The sequence below is a fragment of the Lagopus leucura genome, unplaced genomic scaffold (genome assembly GCF_019238085.1).
Source record: "Lagopus leucura isolate 7727_CA_CO unplaced genomic scaffold, USGS_WTPT01 Super-Scaffold_100008, whole genome shotgun sequence".
Taxonomy (NCBI): domain Eukaryota; kingdom Metazoa; phylum Chordata; class Aves; order Galliformes; family Phasianidae; genus Lagopus; species Lagopus leucura.
The window spans coordinates 829,320-855,745 of NW_024962265.1; the positions used below are offsets into that span (position 1 = coordinate 829,320).

Genomic DNA, 26,426 nt, shown 5'->3' on the forward strand with positions numbered 1-26,426 from the left:
TAGGAATGATGTTGGCTGATGCCCTACAAAGATAGAGATTTAGAAAGAAAGTCACATCAGCCAGACAACCTTTGAATAGCAAGCTTTACCAATTAAATTCTTGAAGAAGCATTTAAGATTTACTGATGAAAAGCACATTGTAATTGCTGAGAGACAAGACTGGATGATCTCTTTTTATTAACCGATCTGTTTTTCCCATACCATCTTTTGATTAGACTCATTGGTACAACTGCTATACAGACACTTTTATCTCTAGTACTGACAAGATCATAGTAGCTAAACTGACCCTAGTAACGCAAACGGAGAGGCACACTTCAATAACACTGCAGTAATTTAAACCAGACATCACACATACCAATATACAACCACAGGCTGTGGTTGTGTGAAGGATGTAATGTGGACATTGTATTATTTTATCTGTTTCATATTTAATGCAGCTCTGAGACACAGAATCACAGAAAGGAGTCATAAGTCCAACTCCTGGCTCCATGCAAGACATCCAAAACCCAAATCCTAAGTCTGAGAGCAGTGTCCAAATGCTCCTTAAGCTCCACCAGCTCAGGGCTGTGCTGAACCAGCGTCCAGATGCTCTCCACCTCTGGAAGTTAACAAGACTTACTGAAAGTCTTCCTGGGCAAGTGGCTCTGGTGGTCCTGCTTGAACACAGGAGTTGAACTGAGCTCTGGAGGTCCCTCCCAACCCAAACAACCTGTGATTCTGACAAAAAAATAAACCACCATTATTGACCTTACATGCCATTGATCAGTGTCTGGTTTCGGGCTGGAGGTCCAGATGGATGAGACCAACCTTCTTCCACTAACAGAGCTATGATCCTAGGATACCACATACGTACATACTGAAAAAATAGTTATTAAATACCTGGAAATACTGGTTACACATCATCTACGAAGTTCAAAACCAATCTGAGCAGGTATGGGCAAAAAACCGTAGTCATATGGTTGACACTTAACAAGGTGAACAGAGCAAGTTGGTAGTTCCAGGAAGGACCATGATCATCTTTACCCAGTTCTCACAGCTTGCCATCAGGACTCAGGCTTTTCACATTTCTCTGTATTGTTACTTTCTAACAGGTAGATAAGGTGTGATTTTACTTGCTTCCAAAAGTTTGTTCAAACTGGAAAGCGATTCTCATACATTTTAGACAACACCATATAGAACCACAGAATCACCAAGGTTAGAAAAGACCTCCAAAATCATCCAGTCCAACCATCCACTTATCACCAATATTTCCCACTAAACCATGCCCCTCAGTACAACATCACATTTCTTGAACACCTCCAGGGTTGATGACTCCACCACCTCCCTGGGCAGCCAATTCCAGCTCCTGATCACTCTTTCAGAGAAGCTGTTTTTCCTAACATCCAACCTGAATCTCCCCTGGTGCAACTTGAAGCCATTCTCTCATAGTCCTATCGCTAATTATATGGCCAAGATCGGCTTCGTGTGGAGTCTTGTGAACCATGAGAGATACAGTATGCTAGCCTACATTCAGGAATGAATAAACAGGCATTACATGGATTCTGCCCAACTCCTATGCAACACTGCACCTGCCAATGGAACAGACACCCAGAGATTGCAGGGATTAATGACAGGCCATAGAGATCTCAAATCACAGAATCATACAATCACAGAATGGCCAGGGTTGGAAGGGATCTCAAGGATCATGAAGCTCCAACCCCCTTGCCACATGCAGGGCCACCAACCTCCCCATTTCACAGCAGCCCAGGCTGCCCAGGGCCCCATCCAAACTGGCCTTGAACACCTCTAGGGATGGATGGGGGCATCCACAGCCTCTCTGGGCAGCTGTTCCAGCACCTCTCCACTCTCTCTGTAAAGGACTTCTCCCTGACACCCAACCTAAAACTTCTCTCTTTCAACTTAAAGCCATTCTCCTTGTCCTGCTGTTATCTATCTTTACAAAGAGTGGACCCCTCTCCTGTTTGTAGGTTCCCTTTAGGTCCTGGAAGGCTGCAACGAGGTCACCCCACAGCCTTTTTTTCTCCAGGCTGAACAAGCCCAGCTGTGTCTTCATAGGGGAGCCTTCTGATCATCCTTGTGGCCCTCCTCTGGACTCTCTCCAACAGCTCCCAAACATGCAACTGCTTACATTGGGTCCAACGTGACACAGCCATACAATGCTTTGTGCAAGATGACTTTGCACTTTCATTTCTGGAGAGGAAGAAAATAATTCTGCCTGCAAGGAATGCTGCTCCAACGTGTCTACGTGCAACTTAAAGCCATCTCCTGCCTAGGCTTTACATTCAGTAAATGTTAAGCTTGATTTTTAAAATAAATTGAAGCACTGCCATAATGGTTTGCCTAAAGCTAGCAATTGCTTTTATATAACTTACAGCTTCACGATCAGCCTCAGTGGAGAACTTGCACATCTGCATATGACTTACAAGGGAGCCTCATAAAGCCTTCCCCAAAAGGCAGTAACTACTCTAAACGTTTCCCCCAGAGGAGGAATTATCTAAAGAAATATTTAAAGGAACAGGGAGATTCAGACTCCCACAGAGAGATAATTTTGTCTATCTATTCAAAGTGAAAAAGAAGATTCGTGACATGGGTTCAGCTGGCAATGCCGCTGCTGCTGACTTGGTCAGTCTTAGCAGAGATGAAGACACCTGCAAAGCTCTTTTTCAGACACCATGTTGCTGAAAACCAGGTGAAACGCAAGGACCAGCATCGCAGGTGGTGTCTCTAAAGCCACGCTTGTCCTCGAATGGGAAAAATCCAACTGATCAGCCAGGCCTACTCCTTAATGGCTTTTTGATCGCTGGAAGCCAGACTGAAAAGACAGCTAATTTGTTTACACTAATAAATAATAACACCCACTTGCTATCAAGGCATGCGCTCATCTCGACTGGTGAGCCATTTAAATGCCACTCACTGCGTCCATTCTTCTTCTTAACACCCAGTAATCTGACAGGGAGAAAACATGCCAAAGCCACCAGCAATGCTTCCTTAGAAAGTCACTAGCAATGACTTTGTGCGTGAGGTAAGCAGTGCTAGCAGTGAAGTAATTAGCTCCAGCAAGCAATTATCCTGCAAACAGCCACACGCTCTGACTTCTGAAGGAGTTTTTTACTTGATTTTCAGCCACTGGAGCTTTGCCAGAAAACCATCAGGCCCGTCATTGACATAATTCTGCTATAAAAAACAGCAGCCACACTGATGCTTTAAGAGAAAATCCTGCCCTGCTGGTGGAAAGATGGAAGCCACGTGCACTTCACGTTGGATGGAAATGGGGTGATGCATCTTCAAGGCCACCATTCATTGTGACCAGCTGGCTGGAAAGATTGATCACGCTGACATGAAACATACAAGAACAGGCCATGGGAAGCTGTCGAGCTGCTTGCAGCCTAATTTAGTATTGATTTAAGCAATTACAGCATAAAGTTTAACGTGGAATAATTCTGAAACAAATTAGTTTCACGGTTATTCAGTCACTCTGAGTAAAAGGAGAGGAATTTACAATATTTCACATTTATGGCTGGAAGAATGGAAACAAGACCATCCTCCTTGTTAAATGCACTATTTAGTATGGGCAGCTGCAATCTTCTCTTAGCATAATCTTTAAAGAACTGCATTTGTCTGAAGATATGGTGGTGTAAGATACTAGAAAACCTCTCATCTGAAAGCTAATTCAGGTCAAACACGTAGTGATAGTTATCACCAAGAAGTTATTATCACTCTGTGCGGTGGGAGCTGATAAATGCTTGAGTCGTGTTCACATCACAGCAGTGGCTCCTGCTGCAGGAGCTTCAGAAAGATGTTCAGGATAGGAAGGAGTGGGTGGTTGAACCATGAACCCGTCCATTGATGACACAAGGGAGAAAAAAGTAACACAGCTTAAGGAGAGAGGTGCAAGGATGACTCACAGCACACACCTTGTTTTCTTTACATCTGTGATCTGGGCATCCATGATCTCTGGGCAGCCTGGGCTGGTGGTTGGCAACCTTGCCTGAGGCAGGGGATTTGAAACTAGATGATCTTTGAGGTCCTTTTCAACCCAGGCCATTCTATGATTCTATGATGTGATGAGGGCAAAGATTCCAGGCTCCAGAACTGTCAGTGTAAGAATAGCCCTTCTCCTTTTAATGCAAAATCAATAAAATTATTTTAGGGAGCTATTTGGATGACTTGGTTCAAAGAGGCAGCCATTTTTCTTCTCTTGCACAAAATTACCCTTCTGTAATGCTGGGAACAGGCAGACCTTCTGACCGTGTAAACTCTGACCAAGAATAATTCCAGTTCATAATGATTTCCATCCATCATGAGAAATAAATTACAGGGGCTAGACAAGAAAATTCCAAGCCATTCTGTCTCTTCAACCCCCAATGAACTATAAGAAAATGCTTTGCTATTATGTAACACATTTTCATGGCTACCAACAAGTCACAACACACAGAAATACATTACTGCATTAAGAATCCAAAACAAATTGGTGAGGTTAACAACCTCCATGGTCCTGCTCCAAAGCTTGTGTGTTAATGCTACTGTAAAACATTTTCAGCTCTCAGTAAGGTCAGCTGCCTGTGCAGGCTGCGTTCAGGCTCTCACTCACTTCAATTCCCAGAAGAGGAAACAAAAGGAAGGCAAACAATACACAATGGAACACAATATACCTAATTATCTCCAGATCTCTCAACGTGAACCTCAAACAACATCCTCAGTGCAGCCCTGGAAACATGGAAGAGTAGAGTTCTGATTTTAATTGTAACTCAGAGTTTCACTCTTCAGATGCTTCTCCTGTTATGGAAGCCAGAACGACTCTAAAATTTACTTTTTTTCCTACCCTTTTCCAAAAAATCAAAGTTTGGAAGATTTCTGCATGTCTTGCAGATTTGGCCTATTTCTCTTCTCCAAGGTACTCACAATGCTGAGGAATTACTGGCAAATAACTGCAAAACAAGGGCACATTTTGTAGTTTCTTCCCACTCTCTGCTATTATTGCTCAACCGATGCACTCAAGTTCATCTATAAAACTCCTTCTGTTCTCATTAAAGTTGCTTTCAATACTCAGCTGTTGTTTCATAACCACCCCTGCTGTGGTTCTGCTATAACATCTCATACCTGATTGGCAGTGCCAAGGGAGGAGAAAACAACAAATGTCATCAACTTCGTCTTCTTAAGCTTAAAAGAGGGCTCAATGTGTGATACCCAGCCATAAAGCGCTCTTGGGGCCCTGCCCTGTTCTCAACTTAAGGTGTATGCTCAGTGAAACCATTTTTACGTTGGTAATTATTTACAAAGAGCTTTATTTCTCCACTCCTCAGTTTTGATAGCAGAGTTTCAGAGAAGGCTGTTAAAGCTCTGTCTTTGCAAGAATGTAGTCCAGAGATGCTGTGCTTCTCCAAAACTTTATTTGAACTCGTGGACATTTTCTAGATCACACATAGAAGGTTTTGCCACCCCCTTTTAAGGTGCTCGTTCCCTTCTAAGGGCTTCAAATCTAATTTTGCTTTGCCACTGTAAAAAACATCCCATACCCAAGCCCAAAGCACCCAGACAGGTGCTGCTTTAGTAACCATTAATACATGCAAAAAACGCAGCGACGTTCACCCAAATAACAATGAGAACAGTAAATGCAACTAGTATGCATCATTAAAATACACATACATTTTTAGAGATATAAACTAAGGTTGAAAGAAGCCATAAAAACGTTGGGAGATACACATTATTGCCTAAGAACTTTGCAAATATTATTCATTCCCAAAGAGACGATTTTATAGATAAGAGGGAATTATTTAAAAGGATTAAAAGAGCTTGACCCTAATCACAGCAAGAGTCTGTTAATTCATTCTTTTCAGTCCCATGCAACACGTATAATATCAGGATGTTTTTCTGAGGCTTCTGAACCGTCCCATTACCCATGTAGTTAGCATAAGACGTGTGTTTATTGCTATTATCACTTCTTCACATCAGAGCTTTAAAAAGCTGTTTCATAAGAGACTTCTCATAGAAATACTCTTAACTTCAAAGCCAAATCTCTCAAATCTCTCTTATCTGGCTGAGGTAGCAATACAGTTGCCTTGCTGCGACAGCACCACGTGAATCACAAACACACTGCACTAGGGAGGCAAAACATCTCAGACCTGCTCCTCCTCTGGAGTTTGCACATGTGTGTAGTCCAACTGTACCACCCTATGATCTGCAAGCACTCCCAGAACTCCCAAGGGAGACAAGCATCAAAACCCTTGAAAATTAGCTTTTGCAGTAGGGCTTTCATTTGTCATCACAGTGGCTTTAATAATTGGTATGGTCCTGAATGCTTCCAGGGAGGGGGCATCCACAACCTTGCTGGGCAACCCATTCCAGTGTCTCACCACCCTCACAGTAAAGAACTTCTCCCTGATATCTAGTCTAGATCTATACTCTTCCACTTTAAAGCCACTTCCCCTGGTCCTGTTGCTATTCACTCTTCTAAAAAGTCCCTCCCCAGCTTTCCTGTAGGCCCCCTTCAGGTACGACCCAGGACTTGATATCATCATTAGGTGGGCAGTAAGGGAAGCTGCTGGCAGCTCCCCTGGTTCCTACCTGCAGAAGAGGCCGCTGCACACCCAGGACCTTCATGGTATCTGCATTAGCCAACAACTTCAGGGGGTCAGACGCCTTTGTGACTCCTTCGATTTCTTTGTTGATCTCAGCCAGGACCTGATTGAGGAAGATGTTCTTGATGTACATGGTGAGGAACTCACGGAGAGGACACTGTTTGGTTGGACCAAGCTCCATGGCATGCTCTATCTCCTTGATGAATCTGGAAAACGAGAAACAAAGCTTTCAATGGAGATCAACCATACAGTTAAAAGCGTGATGGTTGCATTTGTGATTCCTACACCCAAAAGCCAAGCACCAGTAGTGGGGAAGACAAGACAGACTGTGACGCGAAGTGTGAAGAGTAGAAAAGGTTTATAGGGTGGCCTTCAAAAAAACATATAATGCCAACAGATGGTGAGACAGACTCGATGGCTGGAGAAGGACAACAGACAACATGGGGAACTGGTGAGAATCTACAAGCCAGGCACAATTTTTGTTTATCAGCCCCAAAAAAGACTGATTTTGCTCTACTTGATACATACTGGAAAGTCCTTTTCTTTTAAACAAAATCAGGATGTCAGAAATCACTCTGAGAAGGCAAACTTCTGGGGATGGTCACTTGATTCATACAGGTTAATTCCCCACCTCTAAAACAAACAGATGTATTTAACAGCTCAAAGTCTAGAGATACCATAAAATAATTTAAAAAAAAGCAATGGAATAAATGCCAATATCATACTGCATTATGCATATCTGTATTATGCTATATTTTTATTACGTGTTATTGTTTCATTCTAGGATCCATTTCTGTGCATGCAGAACGACATACCAATTCTGGGAATATTTTAGCACAGAATGTTTGCCATCTCCTGCAAAATATCTTCATCTCAGTGATGCCATCTGTTTACTAGATAGGAGTTTCTTCTAGAAACTACCTCGTCATTGCTTTCATTTACATTCGAGGCAACAAAATTAGTCTTCCTTTTAAATTTGTATATATTTACATAATTAGGTGTTGAATAGCAGGGTCATAATGGACTAAGATGTTCTATCCAAAAGAGAGAAATATGGATGGTATTTGCGTTGCCCTTCCAACACTGCGTGCAGTCTTTTGAATCTTAATTCCACTCCTGGATGAGCTGGAATTGTTTTTCTCTTTGTTTTATAGATCAGAAGTAGAAGCAAGTCTTTGAACCTGGATCCCCCAGCACACATAGCAGCCCAGCACACCACCATTTCTTCACTAAGAAATTTTTTTCTTTGGCAATTAATGCATATTTCAACAGTTCCATACTGGTCAGCATTTACAAAGGATGAATTTGCACTAACCATTTCTTCCCCACACACTTCAGTGAGGTCTGTTTCTGCAAACCCGTAACTTCCTACCTTCTCCTTCAGCACTCCAAGAGGAGGCAGCCTCCTATCAGAGCATCTGTCAATTTCAGTAGCATGATTTCCTTCAAATCCAAACATTTTCCTCCCTAATGCCCCTGCAGTGTCAACTCCATCACAGCAGAATGACACATTTGGGATGATGCAGTGGAGGGAACCATTTACACTGAGTTTGAAAAGTGCTTCTCCAAAGAGACATACTGCACAGGGAGAAGTGCAAAGGATGGCAGCTTTACTTCCCAGCTTTCATGGATCGATAGAGTGAATAGGCTTTATCAAAGAGGGAAACTGCAGAGTCATCTGGGAAGAGAGCACAGAAAACACCACCGAGCTTATCTCTGAAATAATAGATTTAATGTCACCAGTTCCAAGTGACAATCACTGATGCCCTTAAGAGAACGCTGTCAGGTTTGATGGAACCTCATTCAACTGACTGACTGACTGCATTTTTCCACGTCTGTCAACAAATCTGCAATGTTCTCCTGTTTTTTTAAAGCCTCATTTACACAGTGCTTGTGATGGGGTAGAACTCACTTAAAAAAAAAAAAAAAAAGTGAATTAGCTTTTATAATTCCTGCACCCTACAACTACATACCACTATCGCTCTTTCAGATGGGAAAGGGAAGACAAAGCAACTTGATCCTTTCAGTATATAAGGGAGGATGCTATGAGAAAGAGTGGGACAGACTCTTCAGCAGGGTCTGTTGTGACAGCACAAGGGGAAGTGGTTTAAAACTAAGAGAGGGGAGATTTAGACTGGGTATAAGGAAAAAGTTCTTTACAATAATGATGGAGAAGCACTGGAACAGGTTGCTCAGAGATGTGGTGGATTCCCCATCCCTGGAGACACACAAGGTCAGGACGGATGGGGCTCTGAGCACCTGATCTGACTGTATGTGGGTGTTCCTGTTCACTGCAAGGAGTTGGACTAGATGATCTTTAAGGTCTTTTCCAACTCAAATGAATCTATGAATCTCAGCTTTCAGTGAAATGAGGGGAACAGCTCTCAATTCTGTAACCCAGCACATGCTTAAACATGGCTGAACTAACAGAAACACAAGAAAACTTTCAGAAAGAGAATGGCCCATACAAACTAGAAGAGCTCAGATTTGCTGATCTACAATCAACCTCTTATCAGGCAGTGGTGTGATGCTGTTTCTAAGTGTTTCCCACAGCAGAGACTAAATTGCTTGTGTGAGGCCACAGGAAAGGTCAGTGCTAGCAAAAGGTGTAATCAAGAATGTTGGACTCCTTGTATCCAGCATTAATCACCATCTCAGGCCTCCCCTGAAGACCCGCGGTTCAATCTCCACCAAATTTCATCTTCATTGGAGAACTGAATTCTGGCGGTTCACGTGTTCTAACAGGCTTTAATTTCTTGGCATAAACAAGACAACAGCAGTTCACTTAATACCAGTAAGAATCCAAAAGATACCCTTATTTTACTTGATACAAACCATAAAGTAATCACAGATTAGGAGAAAGCTGCTAGATAGCAATGACTCTGTGAGAGGGATTTTATGAGCGCTCAGCAACACTTGTGATAAAGAACAAATGGTCAAGACCTTAAGAAAGCAGATTTAAACTTGATAGCAGAGAAAAGTTATTAAGAATGAAACTGTGTGTGGTGAGGAAGACAAGAGGATATGGATGAGCGACCTTAGGCTTGAGTGTTCAAAGATAGCTTGATTAAATGATAATGGTAATGAAAAACAGATTATTTCTGAAGTCTTCATTTAATCAAAGGATCTCTACTGAAGGAAATGGAAGTAGAGAAAAGGAGTATGGATGTCAGAGCTACTCTTACAGTAGGGAGCATAGGCTATATGCTATATGCTAAAGTTCAAGGTTGACTTGTCCTCACCATGTCTACACCAGGCAGAATTCCTAACTGCTGGAGGTCCCAGCATCTGCTCAGCAATTGTAGAATTCCAGGTAGCAGTTGTGCAGCTCAGCGTTCATCCCAGAAAGGGGAAAAGCCCTTTGAACACAGTGCCATGGTGGCTGAGCAAGCATTACAAGGCTTTAAGTGAAAATGCAGCAAGAATCCTCTGACCACATTACATTGCAGCACTGATACACTATACAGGTTCTGTATCAGCAGGAATACACAGAATGTCATTAGAAATAAATTAAACTAATAGAAACATAAATAATAAAACATTCATTTAATGCATGCCTTAGGAGAATTAAGAATGCAAAGTCAAACATTGAAGATTTGGGAAAGTAAGGATTGGAGTAGCTTGTGTCACCTTAATTTGCCTGCCATCCACAATGCCCTATTAACTACACAATAGCACTGTTGCTCTTTTCAGCAGATCCTGGTCTTGTCTGAGGACAAAGACTTGGTTCAAAACACCCTGCAAGGGAAGGAAGTCCTTAGCTTGGGAGCAGGCACCTTTCCAAGGTCCTTGTCCTTAGCTCAGTCCCCTTTATGGGCAGAACTGTGCCTACGAGGGGCTTCACCCATTACAAACCAGAAGCCTTTTACAAAGCTGTGTGCACTGCAGTTCTTCAAAGCTGTGTAACTGAGCCACATTTTTGGTGCACTTTCAGAGAAATGGCAAAAAGGCACAACCTTAACACAACAGTTCTTATTGAGAACTGTGAAGATGCAAATTCTCAGCCTGAATATCTTCCAAAGAAGAGGTCACTGGAATTTGCTAACACATGCAATGTATTTCTTCTTCTCCTCCTTAGAAAGAGTATTTTAGATAATTTTCTAAAAATAAATCTAGCCTCAGTTGGCAATTAAGTTTTATAAATGAGAAGCATTGGGTGGCATGAAAGACCTGACAGATATTCTCTATTTTTTGCTTTGAAGACACATTCGCAGTGACATGCTGTACTATTCATTTAATTCCTGGTTAACTTATTCTAACAAAAGTCAGTCTTTGTGCACAATAAATATATTTAACAGTCATCTAAGAGAAGTATTCTAAAAGTACCCTCAAAAAAATGTTCCCACTTTACTCATACCCACATAACTAGGAAGATGTCAGAAAAGCAATTTGACCCATGGCTGTTCCAGAGATCAACATTTATGTCTGTGTGTGAACCACCATACGTGAATAGAAACTGCATTTTGGCCAATGATAGAGTATGTAAAAGTAAGGACAGTGAAAACCTATAGGTAGATCTGGATACTTTATGCACACACGGTTCTTCAAATGGGTTTTGGACATACCTGTGTGTGCATAACCCCAATAATTCTAATTTTCACTGCTGTGGTGAAAGGCTGCATCACGTCGGCCTTTTATCCTGTACTTTTTACTCCCTAAAGAGGGAAATCTGAGATACAGCTCACTGTAAAAATAGGCCATAAAGAAAGCCTTGGAGCTTTGATTCACATCCCATCCGCTTTGATTATTCTACTAGAAGAAGAATCATTCAGTTGTAATTTAGTAGGGTTCCTGAAACAGTATCAACAACCCCATTTAAAATCATCACTTACTGACCCAGGAAAACTTAAGAAAAAGCCTATAAAGGTTAACATACTGTGGGGTACAAGCTCCAAATGTGTGAGAATGAGCCCCATTTGGGATAGAAAATTCCCCTAATGCAGAGCAATTACACATATATATCGTAACTGTCGCAGATTTCAAACCTATAAAATGGGAAGATGCTTTTCCTGGACAAAAACACAGCCTGAGGTGCATCACCAGAGGTTGGATAATAACCACTCTGAAGATGGCCATGATAACTATCTTGGTTCCTAACAAAGGTTGTTGGGATGTCCCAAAGAATGCTTTTGCAAAGATGTCTTGCTAGGATGGAGCAGTTGAAGAGAGCACACAAGGAAAAAAAATATATATAAACCTGCATCTCATATTGAATTCAGAACCTGCATTTTCAAAATGATGCGCAATTTTTAACTTGTTTTATCTTTGTATGAAAGCGTTCGAGGTGATTTGTGGCTGCAATTAAGCATTCCCCTTAGACAGAAAAGCACTTTGGGTAAAATGAAGTATCTTTTGTAAATGACAGTCATTTGGATTAAAAAAGAAAAAAAAAAAAAAGGCAAAGCATTTCAGAAAATTTAATTCATTCTAACTCACAACTTAATTGCCTATGAGGTCTGTCTTACCTGGGCTGAAAGTGCGTTATAAAAAACATAAAGCCTAAAAATGCTATACGGATTGATTTAGAAGCCGACAACTTCCACCTTCCTTAGGCTTTCTTCTCTCTCCATGGCATCAGATCTCTTCTAAAATATCATTAAAAGAAACTGAAGACGTGTCATTGAAAGTGCATAACATCAACTTCTCACTTTTTAAATGATGATAACACTGTCTGAAATTTCCTCCTCAAACAAATGAATGACAGTAGAAAGAAAAAACTTCCAAACCTTATTAAGAAATTCTTTCAGACATTCAGCCCAAATTTACATTTCCATTTGTTTAATTTTCATATGACACTAAACTGCTGTTTTCTCTCTCAGTAATTGAACAAGAATAAATGTTTTGGTGAGGTTCCACAAAGTAAGGAAATAGTAGGGAAAAATCAGAAATTTTTGGAAGGAGATGATGGTTATCGGTAAAAAGGCAAATCCCAAGCTGGTTGTTCAGACTTAAGGCAATCAGTTCTTCATAGAAACATAGAATGGCCTGGGTTGGAAAGGACCTCAAGGATCATGAAGCTCCAACCCCCCTGCCACAGGCAGGGCCACCAACCTCCACATTTAATATTAGACCAGGCTGCCAAGGGCCCCATCCAACCTGGCCTTGAACACCTCCAGGGATGGACGGGGCATCCACAACTTCTCTGGGCAGCTGTTCCAGCACCTTACCACTCCCATAGTAAAGAACTTCACCCACACATCCAACCTAAATCTGCCCTCCTTCAACTTCAAACCATTTCTCCTTGTCCTGCTATTACCTCCCTTTCTTGAAGGTCTGAAAACATATTCAAACTGAGGACACCTGAAAGTCCCTGGGTTAACCATTCCCTGTCCAGAAAGCTGCCTACCCTAAATGTTGGCATTTCAGGAGATGATGTTCTCCTGAAATTCTCTTTGACAACCCTCAAGGCACAGCTTTAATTCCCAATTTACTGCCTTTGTGATAACGTGGTCAGACAAGGATATATCTTCAGTAACTGCGCAAATCAAACTGGTACTACTGATTTTAAGCTATTATTTCAGTATACCACTGGTTTACAAAATGTTCTAGCTGGAATAAAATCAGTTTCTCATTCATTCCAAAGTATGGCCCGTTCTTCTCTCTTCTCTACCAAAGAGAGAGAACTGGTAGTCCTAAACCAAAAGGTACTGACCACTGCGTGCCTATGGAATACAATGAATACAGTTAAGTTAAAACATTGCAGCACGTAGACCAAAGATCATTTCCAACTGAAGATCACTCAACTAGGAACTAAAGTAATAAAAAGCACATTACTTTGTGTAAAAACTTGACTACAGGGAATTATTCCTGTTACATTATCAGTTATCCCAAGATTGATATTTCTCTGAGGAGCACGGTGCTGATAAATACTGTGGCTATAAACAAGATAACAGAGAAGCTTCTGTGGAAAGTCAGTATAAAGGGAGTTGTATGCAGGGGACAACAGCAGGAATAAAGGCTTAAGCACTTCTCTAGACAACACAAGTTGTGATTAAAATTACAATAAAAAAAGTATAATCAGTGCTGGGACACTCAATGGTGATTTAAATCATAGAATCATAAAGCTTGGAAAAGACTGATAAGATCATCTAGTCTAGCTATGCTAAGTGCACTTAAAATCTTAGCAAAAACAAACCAAAGAATTTTAAATACTATATGGTGTAGAAAATACCCAGGAAAGCAATAACTAAGAGAAATCACCAGTGGTTGAGTTGGACTTAATGGCTTTTGTGGGTCTGTTCCAACTCGGGATATTCTGTGCATCTAAAGCTTCGTAATATACAGAACTATATACCCACTGCCTGAGCCAGAACCACTGAGCACTGTTTATTGTGGATTCTTGTGGAGAGATCAAACCCTGAAGGCAAATTTTGATAGGTCTATTACAACTTTCCCAACTGCATCATTTGAACAGCATCCTGCATTTTCACACTCTTCTCACGGCATCAAAGCTGGTTTTATTTGCCTTCTGGTATGAAAGAAAAAGAGCCAGGTGAAGAAGAGACAGAATCTCCAAGCTTTGCTGTTGCAATCAGCATTTGGTTTGTTAATGGCAGTGTAATTGCAACGGTGTAATGGCAGCTTGTAGGTGCAATGCTGTAGAAGCCTCTTTCTTCCTTTACATTCTCATCTTGTCAGAGGGAAACCCCATCTGCAGGAGCGATGATCCTCTCAACAGAGCCAGCACAATGTAATTCATGCACAACATCAGCAAGAGCCCACTTCATAGGAAGTTCTGGTGCAATGATGCTCACACCTCATGTTCTCCATCCTCTCATCACTTGTGAGGGCACGAGCAAGCTTCAGGACATGGCTGCGTTTCTGTTCCAGGTGGGAGCTGCCAAACCTCTGCTAAGATCTGGACGTGATTTCTCCAGAAGTAGTAAATCTAAGCAAGGAACAGCCTCGAGCTTGGCAATCCTTGCTGAGAAATTGAGTTTGTAAAGGAATAAAATGGCATAACTCAGAGCTGTTACCGTGAAATTCAAGCCATGAAATGCATTGCTATATCACAGTCCTGGGCAAAACATGGGAAAATATACTGTACAGACCACTGGAACAGTGCTATGTTACATGTCTTTGAAATAGAAGCTGGGTAGATGTTGAGCCTTGTTATAAATTTGTAAAAGCATTAGATCCAGTGGCACTTGCTTGCAGAGTTAAAAAGCAGTCTATTTGTCTATGAATTTACAGCAGTGAAAATCTATCTTTATACCCCTTCTATCTCTAGACACTATTCTTGCAAAGACGTTATTTCCCTTCCTGCAGATGAAACAGAGCAATAACCAGTGCCACAGATCCGAATTTATACATCTGGGAGACCCAAGAGCAGCTCGCCCTGAAGCAAATGCAGCACAGCTGCTCCTTTGAGGGCAGGAAAAGGGGAGTAACTCAACAGCGGATCACATCAGCTCGTTCTGTTAAGGTAGATTTATCCAGAAAAAAAAAAAGATCATCAGTTGGTGGAGGTTTGGGGGATTTATTCCCCTTCCCGTGAGTGCAAGGCAATGGCTCACACATCACAAAATGCAAATTACCAGCTGTAGATTAGGGTGGCATCTCCATGTCTGCAAAATCATTTCTGCCTACTTGGTACCAAGAGATGATCTCCACCATTATGACCGATTAACTAAGGTTAAGCAGTTGGATGTGTTCTTATCCCTGTTGCAAAACATGGCTTACGGTTTAGCTGGCATGTAGAAGAACCAGGAACATGTGGCTGGTAGGCAAGAATTCACCACAACTTGTCTGTAATGCAGAATGAGGCCGAATGGATGCTGAACATTTTCATTATTCACAATAACAAGCAAGGAAGAATCGTAACTACTAATGAAAACATTGGATGGGACATGGGTTGAGATGGGTTGTAATGTGAGGCTAGAAGAAGGAGACTTGTGGTCAAAAGTCTTTGTCTCTTCCTAATTTGCAGAGGAGTGCTGTGGGATTGTTTCAGTACTAAGGGCCTCAGTTTCCCCCTTAATGAAACAGTGCTATGAACCTTGTAGGGGTGTATTAACAAGAGATGAAGACTGCAAAAGACAAGACTAAACCTGCAGAAGAGTATGGCATCGTACCCACTGGGGGAGTTGGACTAGATCACCTATAAGGGTCCCTTCCAACTCAAACAACTCTATGACTCTATCATTAGCATGCCAGGAAATCACAGCTGTGAACATCTAAGTAAGAGGAAAATATAAATTGCTGCACCCCCAGTTAATGGGGACAGCAAGAGCTGTGATGTACAGCTCAGGAACCAGACTACAAGCCTCAACTTCAGCCCAAAACACAGCTTTGACTGGTTACTGCTTTAACATTCCTCACTCAAACAAAAAAGATGAGACCAAGATTAATTTAGGTGCTTTAAGTTCACATCAAAATGGGTAATGAACACTTCTACATCCAGCCACCTTCCTTCTCTCACAAAAATACGCTGCCAAATCTCTTCACTCCAGTCCCCGAAACCGAAAATGAGACTGACACTGAGCAGAGCTGCCAGCTACCTCTGTGATACCCGACTGCCTCATGATGGAGATGATAGTCCAAATGACCACTGAACTAAATTACCCACTGCTGATCCATTTGTAATTTGAATTCAATCCTGCAGAAGCCAGAAGATAAATGTACTAACCATGGTCGATCTGTGTCTCTACACAGAAGTTCTGCTACGTATTTCTTTCATGTGAATCCAGGGCATGTGTATGCCTAGATCTCCTTTCTGCCCTGACCAGAACGCTGTTCAATCCATAGGATCCCACTGCCTTGACTGGTTGTAATTTACTGGATGAGCACACACAGCACTTTACTTCCAATGGCACTATGAGAAGTAACGCAGCTTCACTTCTACTGATGTGTCTGGTCCTCTGCAAGGTAGAAAACGCACACAGCCTTACCTAAAAAGCATTATAAGCAATTTTGAAATGAAATCTTGCCTATTGCAAAGAAATATCATGAGGCTTCATTAAATGTGTATAAACCACTTAAACATCATGCATCAATAAAGATATTAACAGAGCCATCATAAAACGTCTTCCTATTACACAAAGTGATCTGAATTATGGAGTTCACTTACTTCAGCTTTTCATATTATTAAATCCTATTTCCTTTAATGCCATATTGCATTCAGTTTGTTGACCATCACAAAAATACAGTGGTACCCCCTGCCTGAGCTTCACATTCTCTTCTGAACACAACTGCTTTGTGAAAATTAACTTATTATTCATATTATTTTCAAATGTGATCTGGTGGCACTTTCTACGTGCTCAAACCACACCGCTCTCAATCTGGCCTCTGTAAGAAGTAACATATGCTGACTATAAATCTTTAAAATGGCTCTATTAATAGAGTAGCTGTGGTGACAGCTTTATAAATGGGCACCATCTTTATGCAAACTGTTTTTTATTAGATTGCATTATAATGATTTGTAATACGAATGCAAGGATGGATTTGGAGGGGATGGAAACCAGCAACAGCTCTGACGAGCCGGCTGTTCCCAAGCCCATGAATTTGGTGTGGCAGATTGGGTGCACTTGCAACAACAGACACCATCAGATTAGCTTTGCTACATCGCTCTGCTCCTCTGCTTTTCCCAATCAGATAGCAAACAGTCTAATAACTGGCTCCGTGTCTGTCAATCCAATTACTTCCTATTTGCTATGTGCTGACATTCCATTAAATAAACAGACAGATGGTGCAATCTTTCATTATCATCCGGCTGACCAATGAGCCTTCAGTCTGCAGTCAACTGAACCAGGGGTTACTTCCAAAAAAAACCACTGGGACAAATGAAAAGCACAGTTCAGGAGACCCTAAGCTCAGAACCCATGCTGAGATGCCCCAAAATAGAGGGGCTTGATGCTTACCTCAGGTCCCAAGGTTCTACACGCAACACTGCTTTCTTCACGTGGCTCCACTTCCCTTTTACAGTAAGAGCTAAGACAGCATGACCCAAGAAATCTAAGATAGAGAAATACATCCCTCCATCCTAGTCAATGTCCCACCCAGTGGTTCATCCCTTAACCTCCCTTGCCATATTTTGATTCTGAAACCAATATTTCTTCTAAATTATTCTCTTCCTTACTAATGAGAGAGACTCACTGTACCCTGTGGTAAACCCATCTTTACCTGTTCTTTCCCCCTTCTGAGGACTGTAAGCCAAAGGCCACGTCATAATTAGGAGCAACAAGTAAATAAATACAAAGCCTCCTCTGTAGATTCTCATTCCTTATCAGCCTGTTGTAATGAATACTTGTTGCACTGCAACAGAAATTGAGAAATGGGTAAAACTGCAGACAGCCCCAGGGAGAGAATTAATGCATTGGTCCCCAGTAAAAAGATGCACATTGTCCACTTGACTCAGAGGGACCTCTGAGGGGCTTTCAGTTAATAACAGCCAATTCAGCTCCTGACATTTGTAAATTAAGAGATCAAATAATGCCAAGCAATGATATCTTTTTCTGCCATGCACACAAGTGACCTATAGGAAACAGAATGGGATCTCTACTGATTTTCATAGAGATCTCGCAGTTGACTTGAGATGCTATTGAGCTGGGCTGGGTTTTAACTGTACTCTATCACCCCAATCACAATCAAATTATGACACTGTAAGCAAGTACACAAATATCAGAGTGCAGTTTGAGTACAACTGCTTTACCTGCTTGCTGACCTCAGGCATGCAGCACCGTGGGAGAAATCTCACTGCCATTCATGCCATGCATCTGGCACCAACATAGCCATGTCCACACTGCTGTATTACAGCCATGGACATGGGAATATGAAGATCCTATACATAAATAGCTGCCGGTGTAAACACACTGCACTTTTGAGATCTAGATCACCAAACAAGGCAGGCTACACACAGTTGCAACCTAATTACATTCCCTATTAAGTTGGCAAAAGAATTTAACCCAAGTGGGGCACTCTAATATTGCTATTTAGCAAGAAAAAGTGATCAAAGAAGAAGCTGTGATCCAGACTTTAGTCATTAACAAGAGCACACCTTGCCTTCAGAGCCACAGCTGAAGGAAAAGGAACACAGGAAATTTTATCACATGCCCCTGAAGGTATTTACAGCAGGGATATTGCACCACAATTTCAGCACCCACTCTGAAGGGCTGAGATGAGGCTCAGTGGGTTTGTATTATAGGGAGAGATGCGTGCAGAAAGTGCTGGTGAAAAACAGTTTCCACAGTAAATACAGAGTAAATACAGATGAAAACCAGATATCTGAATTGCTTCCCATCCACCCCATTCGGCCCAAGGGTCTGGCCCAAGCTAACCAATGACTAGCAGAGAACTGGATTTGTATCACAGCAGACCTGAGCAACAACACCGTGCTGCAGGAGGCAGCAAATTTGGACAGATTGGATGCTATAGCTCCATTAAGGATCTTATTCCTATTCTCAGAAGAGTGAGGGCATTTATTTCAATGTCCTCAACCATTTCTGACACCAGGAATTACACTCTCCCAAACAACCTAAACCCCCATGTAGTTCAATTTTTGTACTTTTTTCTTCTTAACTCCTAATCTTTATAGTTGAAATGAAGAATTACAGACAGGTGATGTCTTCTGTCCTGGATAGCTGTTTTCTGTCCACAGAGGAATCCTTATAGAACACGCGTAATGCAATAAAGTGAGTGAAGTTGATGTAAAACACTGCATAAATGCACAAGGGCAGTACTGCTTTAGATAAAACTATGTTCTGACCCTGGTACATGTCATTGGATGTTCATATGTGCATATATTTTATTATGCTATAATTATCATGCACAGATAATATGTAGTGCATTTGGAGGCGCAGTCAGTTCTGTAAACATATAATTGTGTAAAACAGGGCTGACAGAACAGTCTAAAAGCACACTGTGACTCGTGATTACAGGCTATCAGGCTAAAAGACCAATGTTTTAGAGTGAGACACAATTACCTCCAGAGCAAGAGAAGGCAGCACATCACCTAGAAAACTCTCTTTACTGAGCTGATAAATCGGAGCTGGAAGAGGCCAGTAGGATGCTATGAGATGCTGTCCTGTAGCAAAGGAGCAGCTGCTGTGCTAACAGTGACCTCCCACTACCATAAATCAACCACAGAATAGGACCGTAGAATCCTCAAGGTTGGAAAAGACCACTGAGATTATCGAGTCCAACCATCAATCACCACCATACCTACTCATAGAATCATCAGGGTTGGAAAAGACCACTAAGATCACCAAGTCCAATCATCAACTCATCATCATCTTGCCAATTAAACCATGGCCACACCTACTCTCTTCATGACCACCTCCAGGGACAGTGACTCCACCACCGCCTTGGACAGCCTTTTCCAACACCTCACCACTCTTTTTGAGACTAAATTTTTCCTAACATCCAACTTGAACCTCCCCTGGTGCAACTTAAGGACATCACCTCTCATCCTATCACTGTTATCTGAGAGAAGAGGTTGACTCCCTCCTTGCCATAACCTCCTTTCAGTCAGTTGTAGCCTTATGGAGTTCAAGGAGTGTTTGGCCAACGCTCTCAGTCATATGGTCTGAATTCTGGGAGGTCCTATGCAGAGCCAGCAGTTGGACTCAATGGTCCTTATAAGTCTCTTCCAACCCGGGATATTCCATGACTCTGAATTGCACTGATGTGACAGATGGGCTGCTATAACAGGCTTTCAGCCTTGGTGATCCCACTCTGCTCTGCACCAGCACCCCTCCAGCTCAGACAGGATGGCAGCTTTGCGGTGTCATCTCCCAGCTACAAAGTGCATTGGGATGGGCTGTGGTGTTACACTGCAAACCTTGCTGTGGGCAAAAGGACACAGCATTTGCAGGAGGCTGCCAGGCTATTAACTCTTAACTATCCATCAAAATAATCCACAAAGTCTGGATTAATCACAGAATAATTCAGCTACAATAACACTAACATAGGGTTAGCACAAAGCTTTGGTCTTTTTGGCTACAAAGACATTTCTTGCAGCAATAGGCAGCAAGTATTCTCTGAATCAGAATCCTAAAGGCATCGCATAAACCAAGTTTCATGTTTGTGCTCTATATTCCTCCATGGCAAGAGATATCTTGAAGTATGTCCAGTGAGCTTGGGGAGATGAAATAGGTGGAAATAAATGCTGAGAACAGCAAAGATATCATTCAGGGGAAATCTTTCAAAATACAACTATGCTTTCCTGATATAAAATGCTATTTTTGTGGCTACCTGCATTGTAAATTGTGCTCAGTTTCTTCACACTTTCTTCTTGCAATTCTCTCACATTAACAAAAATAGGTAAAAATATGAGTGCAACTATAGGAAATGTAGCAATGCAAGCACTGCAATAGGATGGATGTTGCAGCATTTTGACTTTTTTTTTTCCTATAAATGTTCTTTTCTTGCACTGTAAAACCTGGGCCAGGAAGCAGGATCCTAATGCTGGCTGTAACTCAGCCAGCCTGCGTGAATCATTTCAGCCCCCTGAATTTTATCTTTTTCTCTACAAAATAGTGTGAACAGTGCTTGAAAGATGTGCATAATAACTCGAGGCGGGGCTGCCAAATTCATTCTTGTGTTCTTGCAAGGAAATATGCTTTCAGAAGATGCTGATTGTAAGGTGTCACATACAGGGCATCTCAAAGCATTTTTTTAAAGTTTGCTTTTAGAGAATGAAGGTTTCTCAGCAAAGCATTATAAACTAAAATGCCCTAAATCACCATCTACATTTCAAAATACATATATATGTACTCTGATGGTCAATTGCTGCTTCTCAGCATTTAAAGTGGGCTTATAAAATGATGGACTTTTTACACAGCCTGATAGAGACAGGACAAGGAAGAATGGTTTGGAACTAAAAGAGGGGAAATTTAGGTTAGATGTCAGGAGAAGAGACTTTACCTGGATGGGGTGAGGCCCTGGAATAGCTGCCCAGAGAAGTGTGACTGCTCCATCCATGCAGGTGCTCAAGGCCAGGCTGGATGGGGCCCTGGGCAGCCTGAACTGGTGGGTGCCACTCAGCCCAGGCAGGGGCATTGGAGCTTGATAATCCTTGAGGTCCCTTCCAATCCGAGCTATTTTATAATTTTACAACTCTACCAGTTTCATCATGCTGAGAAAATATCTATGAATTTACCCTTCTTCCCGAAAGAGACAGATTATCAGAAGTGACAATTACACTCCTCTCTGTTCCAATACAGAAACTTCCCCCACATTCCCGTGCCAGCACTTATCACCTGTGACCTAAACAGGACATTTTGGGGTGAACACAAAGTTCACTCTCCACAACCAGCCGTGGATCTATCTGTTAACATCCTCACCTGTGAGCAGCTGTAGTCTCACAGATTCCTTTCCTCAAGTCATTGTGCTTTTCCATTCTGCCTTGATTGGATTTCTTATGGCTGTACTGGAAGATGTATTTCTCCTGCCTGCAAGCTTTCCTTTCTGTCCCAGCAGCAATAACCACACACTCATGGCTTCTGTGGTTTGATTTAGCACAATAAAGCAGCACACGTGGGATTGCTCTCACTGCAGCAGAGCAATATCAGATTTAAGAGCCACGTTAGTGAGACACTTGCTCTTTAGACAGACGGCCAAAATGCCTCTTAACATGTGAAGCCTGTTAGGATGCTCAGTGTCAGCACCATTTTTTATTTTTCTCTACTGACATGAGTTAATCTAGACCACAATGTGTGGAGGGGTCAATTATAGGGATGCTCCTTCTCATAATTTCATTTCAGTTTAGTGGAACCACTTCAGATCTAGGGAGGGGACGTGTCCATGCACTAAGTTAATCTTTTCCATCTAAAAGCTTGAATTATGTCTCTCAAGCTGGACAGCTAGATGATGTTGTTTTGTGCTACTGTTGCTACTGTGCACAAACAAGATAGTGAGTTGCTGGTCCAAACTAAAGGCTACCAGCAGAGATCAACCATGACCAATTAACATCTTGTATGGCTACCAATCCTCCTATTTCCATAGGCAAAACAAACCAAATCATAGAATGGCTTGGGTTGGAAGGGACCTTAAGGATCATCAAGCTCCAACAATGAAGGAGGAGAATACAATTCTCCTCTCTGACACATTTGTCTCCTTTGGACATTCAATACTGATGACTGCGAAAGAAGCCACAACAAAATCATTCATTGCCTCCAGCCATTGAAAAGAAGTTTCAGATCAGCCATGGACAAAGGGGGAAAAAGAAAGGACTGTGATATCATGATTTGTTCCTTTAATATTTACCCTAAAATAAATGCTGCTGTTAGGTTTATGTACACAGCAGCATATTTGGACTTGATAGCTCCACAGATGTACAATATGGCCTGCCATAAACGTGAATGAATGGGTCAGACTCAAATGAAATCAATTGATAAATAGTAGGAATTAGAAAATAGGCTTTTCATTTTTTCATTTCTCTTCCAATTTATGAGCCTTTAGGCTTCATCTCAGTCCCAGTTTCAAGCTGACTTTCTCAGGAATAAAAACTAAAAACAACTACGGAGACACAAATATCCTACTACTGCCATCATGGGTGGCAAGCAGCCTTGTCCAAAGCAGGGGGATTGGAACTAGGCTGTCTTTAAGATCCCGTCCAACCTGAGCCATTCTGCAATTCTATGATCTCTCTCTCTCAAATTCCTAGATGTTGATTTGTTACTGTAATGCAAATCCACAAAACAATACCAGTAAGCAGAAGATATCACTTGATCCCTATTGCTGAAAAAGGAGGACTGCGTATCTCTTGGAGACCAACACCAAACAATCACATCCCAATAGGACTTTGACTTTCCCTCTTTTTGAATGGACCTTGTAGTGCCAACAAATGACTTTGTACCTTCTGGTTGCTGCTTTTGAATCATACCGTCCTTTTCATATCCATCATTATTTCCAATCTGGCAACAGACCTGGGCTTCAACGTACACACAATCCTTTCCATGCTGGCACTGCTCGGATACAAGTGCTGGATGGCATTCATAGAATCATTCAGGTTGGAAAGACCACTAGGAAAATCAAGTCCAATCACCAATCCATCACCACCCACTAAACCATGCCCCTCAGTGCCACATCTCCACATTTCTTAGAGACAGTGACTCCACCACCTCCCTGGGCAGCCTGTTTCAACACATCATCACTCCTTTGGAGAACAAATTTTTCCTAATATCCAACTTGAAAGTTCTCTTAGGAACTTCACTTATCTGAAGTTCCAAAAGTTTTCTCAGATGGCATCTTTTTAAGTGAGTCTTTGCCACAAGTATGCAGAATACACAGACATCCAGCACACAAATCTTAATAAGCTTAATAAGCTTTCTGCTGAAAGTAAGGATGACGTTATCTATTCACATCTTTGCAATTCCAGGGGTTGCTTAGCTTTTGGATTCTGTTCTATTGTCAGATTAATTTTATGGGGTAATTTCCCCAATGAATCAACATTGAACATCTGATCTATTTTGGAGGTATAAAATAGATGCAGCACATACTAAAGCTTAACTTAAATCTTTCTTTAAATTAATACTGTATGAATAAGATTAAGATATCTTTCGATTTTCTGTCTCCTTCCCTACAATTGCAGATTACCACTGCTTATCTGTACATAAACTGCAGTCATCCTGCCTAAAGTCACCTTTTTCAGCAGATGGACAGGGTGGCACATCCTATCCTCACAACATGCATGCGGACAAGCTCACAGATCTCTCAGTCTCCAATGACCCAGGCAGGACAGAAACTGCCTGGGTCATTGGAGGAGCAGCTTGGGATCTGATGGGAACTGGAGAGAAAAAAATGTGTGAGTGAATATTTCAGAATAGAATAGCAGTCCATGTAACTACTGAACACACCTCTGATGTATCTAAAGGGGGGATGCAAGAAGAGGACAGACTCTTTAGCAGGGAGTGAGTGATAGGACAAGGGAAAGCAGTTTCCATCTAAAAGAGGGGAGATTTTGAGAGGGAAAAATTTTTTACAGTAAGGGTGATGAAGCAGAGGCACAGGTTGCCCAGAGAGGTGGTGGATGCCACATCCTTGCAGACGCTCAAGGTCAGGCTGGATAGAACTCTGAGCAACCTGATGGAGCTGCAGGTGTTCATTGCAGGGGAGTCAGGCTAGATGACCTTTAAAGGTCCCTTCCTTTAACTCAAAGAGTTCTATAATACTATGTCCTCACCTATTTAAAACAGTGTCCCTACAACCCCAAGAAAAATGAGCAAAAATGAAGAAAATAAGCAAAAAGTGCTGGCCCAGGTTAAGATCAAGTATGCAGTGCTTGAAATTTGAAGTGCAGTTACAGTCAGAAATCCTCCTGCACGATAAAGCAGCACCTCCCACTCTGCAGATCTGCTCTTTGCAAGTACACAAACCCATCTGAGCTCTGAACACAAACTTCCATCTCTATCTCCCAGCAGGTCCTAAGTGACCTGAAAATGTGCTAAGTATCTTCTGCTTGGAGCAGCTTAGAAATTCCAATTTTCGAATCAATATTGCTAATGGTCGAGAAGTTAAAGAGAGAGAGAAGGAGAAAGAAAGAAAGAATACAAACTTTAACATCTCAAAGAACTTCTGGAGCACCAGAAGTTACACAAATTGTTCCTTTTTTTTGACACACAATTTGGGGTCCTTCCATAGGGAATCCTTTGAATGAGACGGCTGAGTTTGACAGTTGTGTTGTCACTTTTTGCAGATATTTTTTTTTTCCTTTACCTGCTTAGGAAGCACTGTCATACTGAAAGCAATCAACTTTAGAAATATGTTTCCCAGTTTTACTTCTGATGTCAACAAAAATGTTTCCAGTTGAGAAGGAGAGAGAAAATAGCTGATTACTGATCACTACTTATTTTGGCTTCTCAGGCTTTTTAAGGAAAATAAATTTATGAGTTTCGATTTTTATTTCTCTTCACTTAGCACTCATGCATGAGCAATTATTTTTGTTGGATCCAAGCCCAAATTATATATACAGAATGCTTAGCACCTCCCACCCCCTCATACATACTGCTGAAAATAAGCATGCAGAGATTGCAAGCAAAGCAATGCCTACATATCCATACACAACATCTCTCCAACTAACTACAAAAGCCTGATTTTAAAACTACATCCGGAGTCAAATCTGACTGTATCAACCTAAGAACTTGAACCAGTAACACACTTACCAGGCTACAACTCTTCTACAATGAACCACGCTCAAGTAGGTCTCAAAAAGCTTTCCTGGAGCAGTTCCACACTTGTGCTTCTCCAATACTTAGTACCACCCTCCTCCCCTTAATGGGATGTTTTAGCCTTCTGACTTTTACAGCAGATGCATTTAAGGCTCAGTGATGTCATTTAATTACAGACTTAGGGAAGAAGGCTGGGAGCTTTATTATAACCAGGCTGTGCTGTCAGCTCTCCAGATGGAGCCACAAACTATGCCATATTGCTCAGGCATAAATGCTGATGAGGGGAAAGTGGGGACTGGGAAGAGGAATCCAATAACTCACTTGTGGCTTTTTTCCCCCTTAAACATTAATACACAGCAGTCAGCCCTGATAAAATAATAGTTTCAGATTAGTCTCTTCTCAGTTCCTGACTCCCTCTGTATTTACACACACATACAGTTATCGATATAATCATAATTGCACAGATAGCAAAGCAGAAGTATACATGCAACAGCAGACAGGCCTATGGAAAGTTTAAATAAATGCATGATTCTCCCAATTCAATGTATTCACTGATTTATATACCTGTACTTTTTTTGTATCACAGACCCACGTTATTTGAGATAGGCTCTAAGTACCTACGGATCAGCTTATCTTAAAAAGCCCAGTGTGATTCTGAAGACTTGCAACTTTCCAGAAAGGTATTAAATGGAAGGAAAAGTGAAAAGGAACAGAAAATGATAAGGAAGGAGAAATGAGAATA

The 26,426-nt window shown here is 41.6% G+C and overlaps 1 protein-coding gene across 1 annotated transcript in view; it reads right to left on the bottom strand.

Moving 5' to 3' along the window:
* Positions 1-26,426, bottom strand: part of EXOC4 (exocyst complex component 4) — a 402,172-nt gene that overhangs the window by 99,930 nt on the left and 275,816 nt on the right. The window contains exon 11 of the mRNA XM_042872752.1: positions 6,565-6,784. Within this exon, the coding sequence (XP_042728686.1) occupies positions 6,565-6,784 (220 nt within the window). The remainder of the gene's footprint in view (positions 1-6,564; positions 6,785-26,426) is intronic.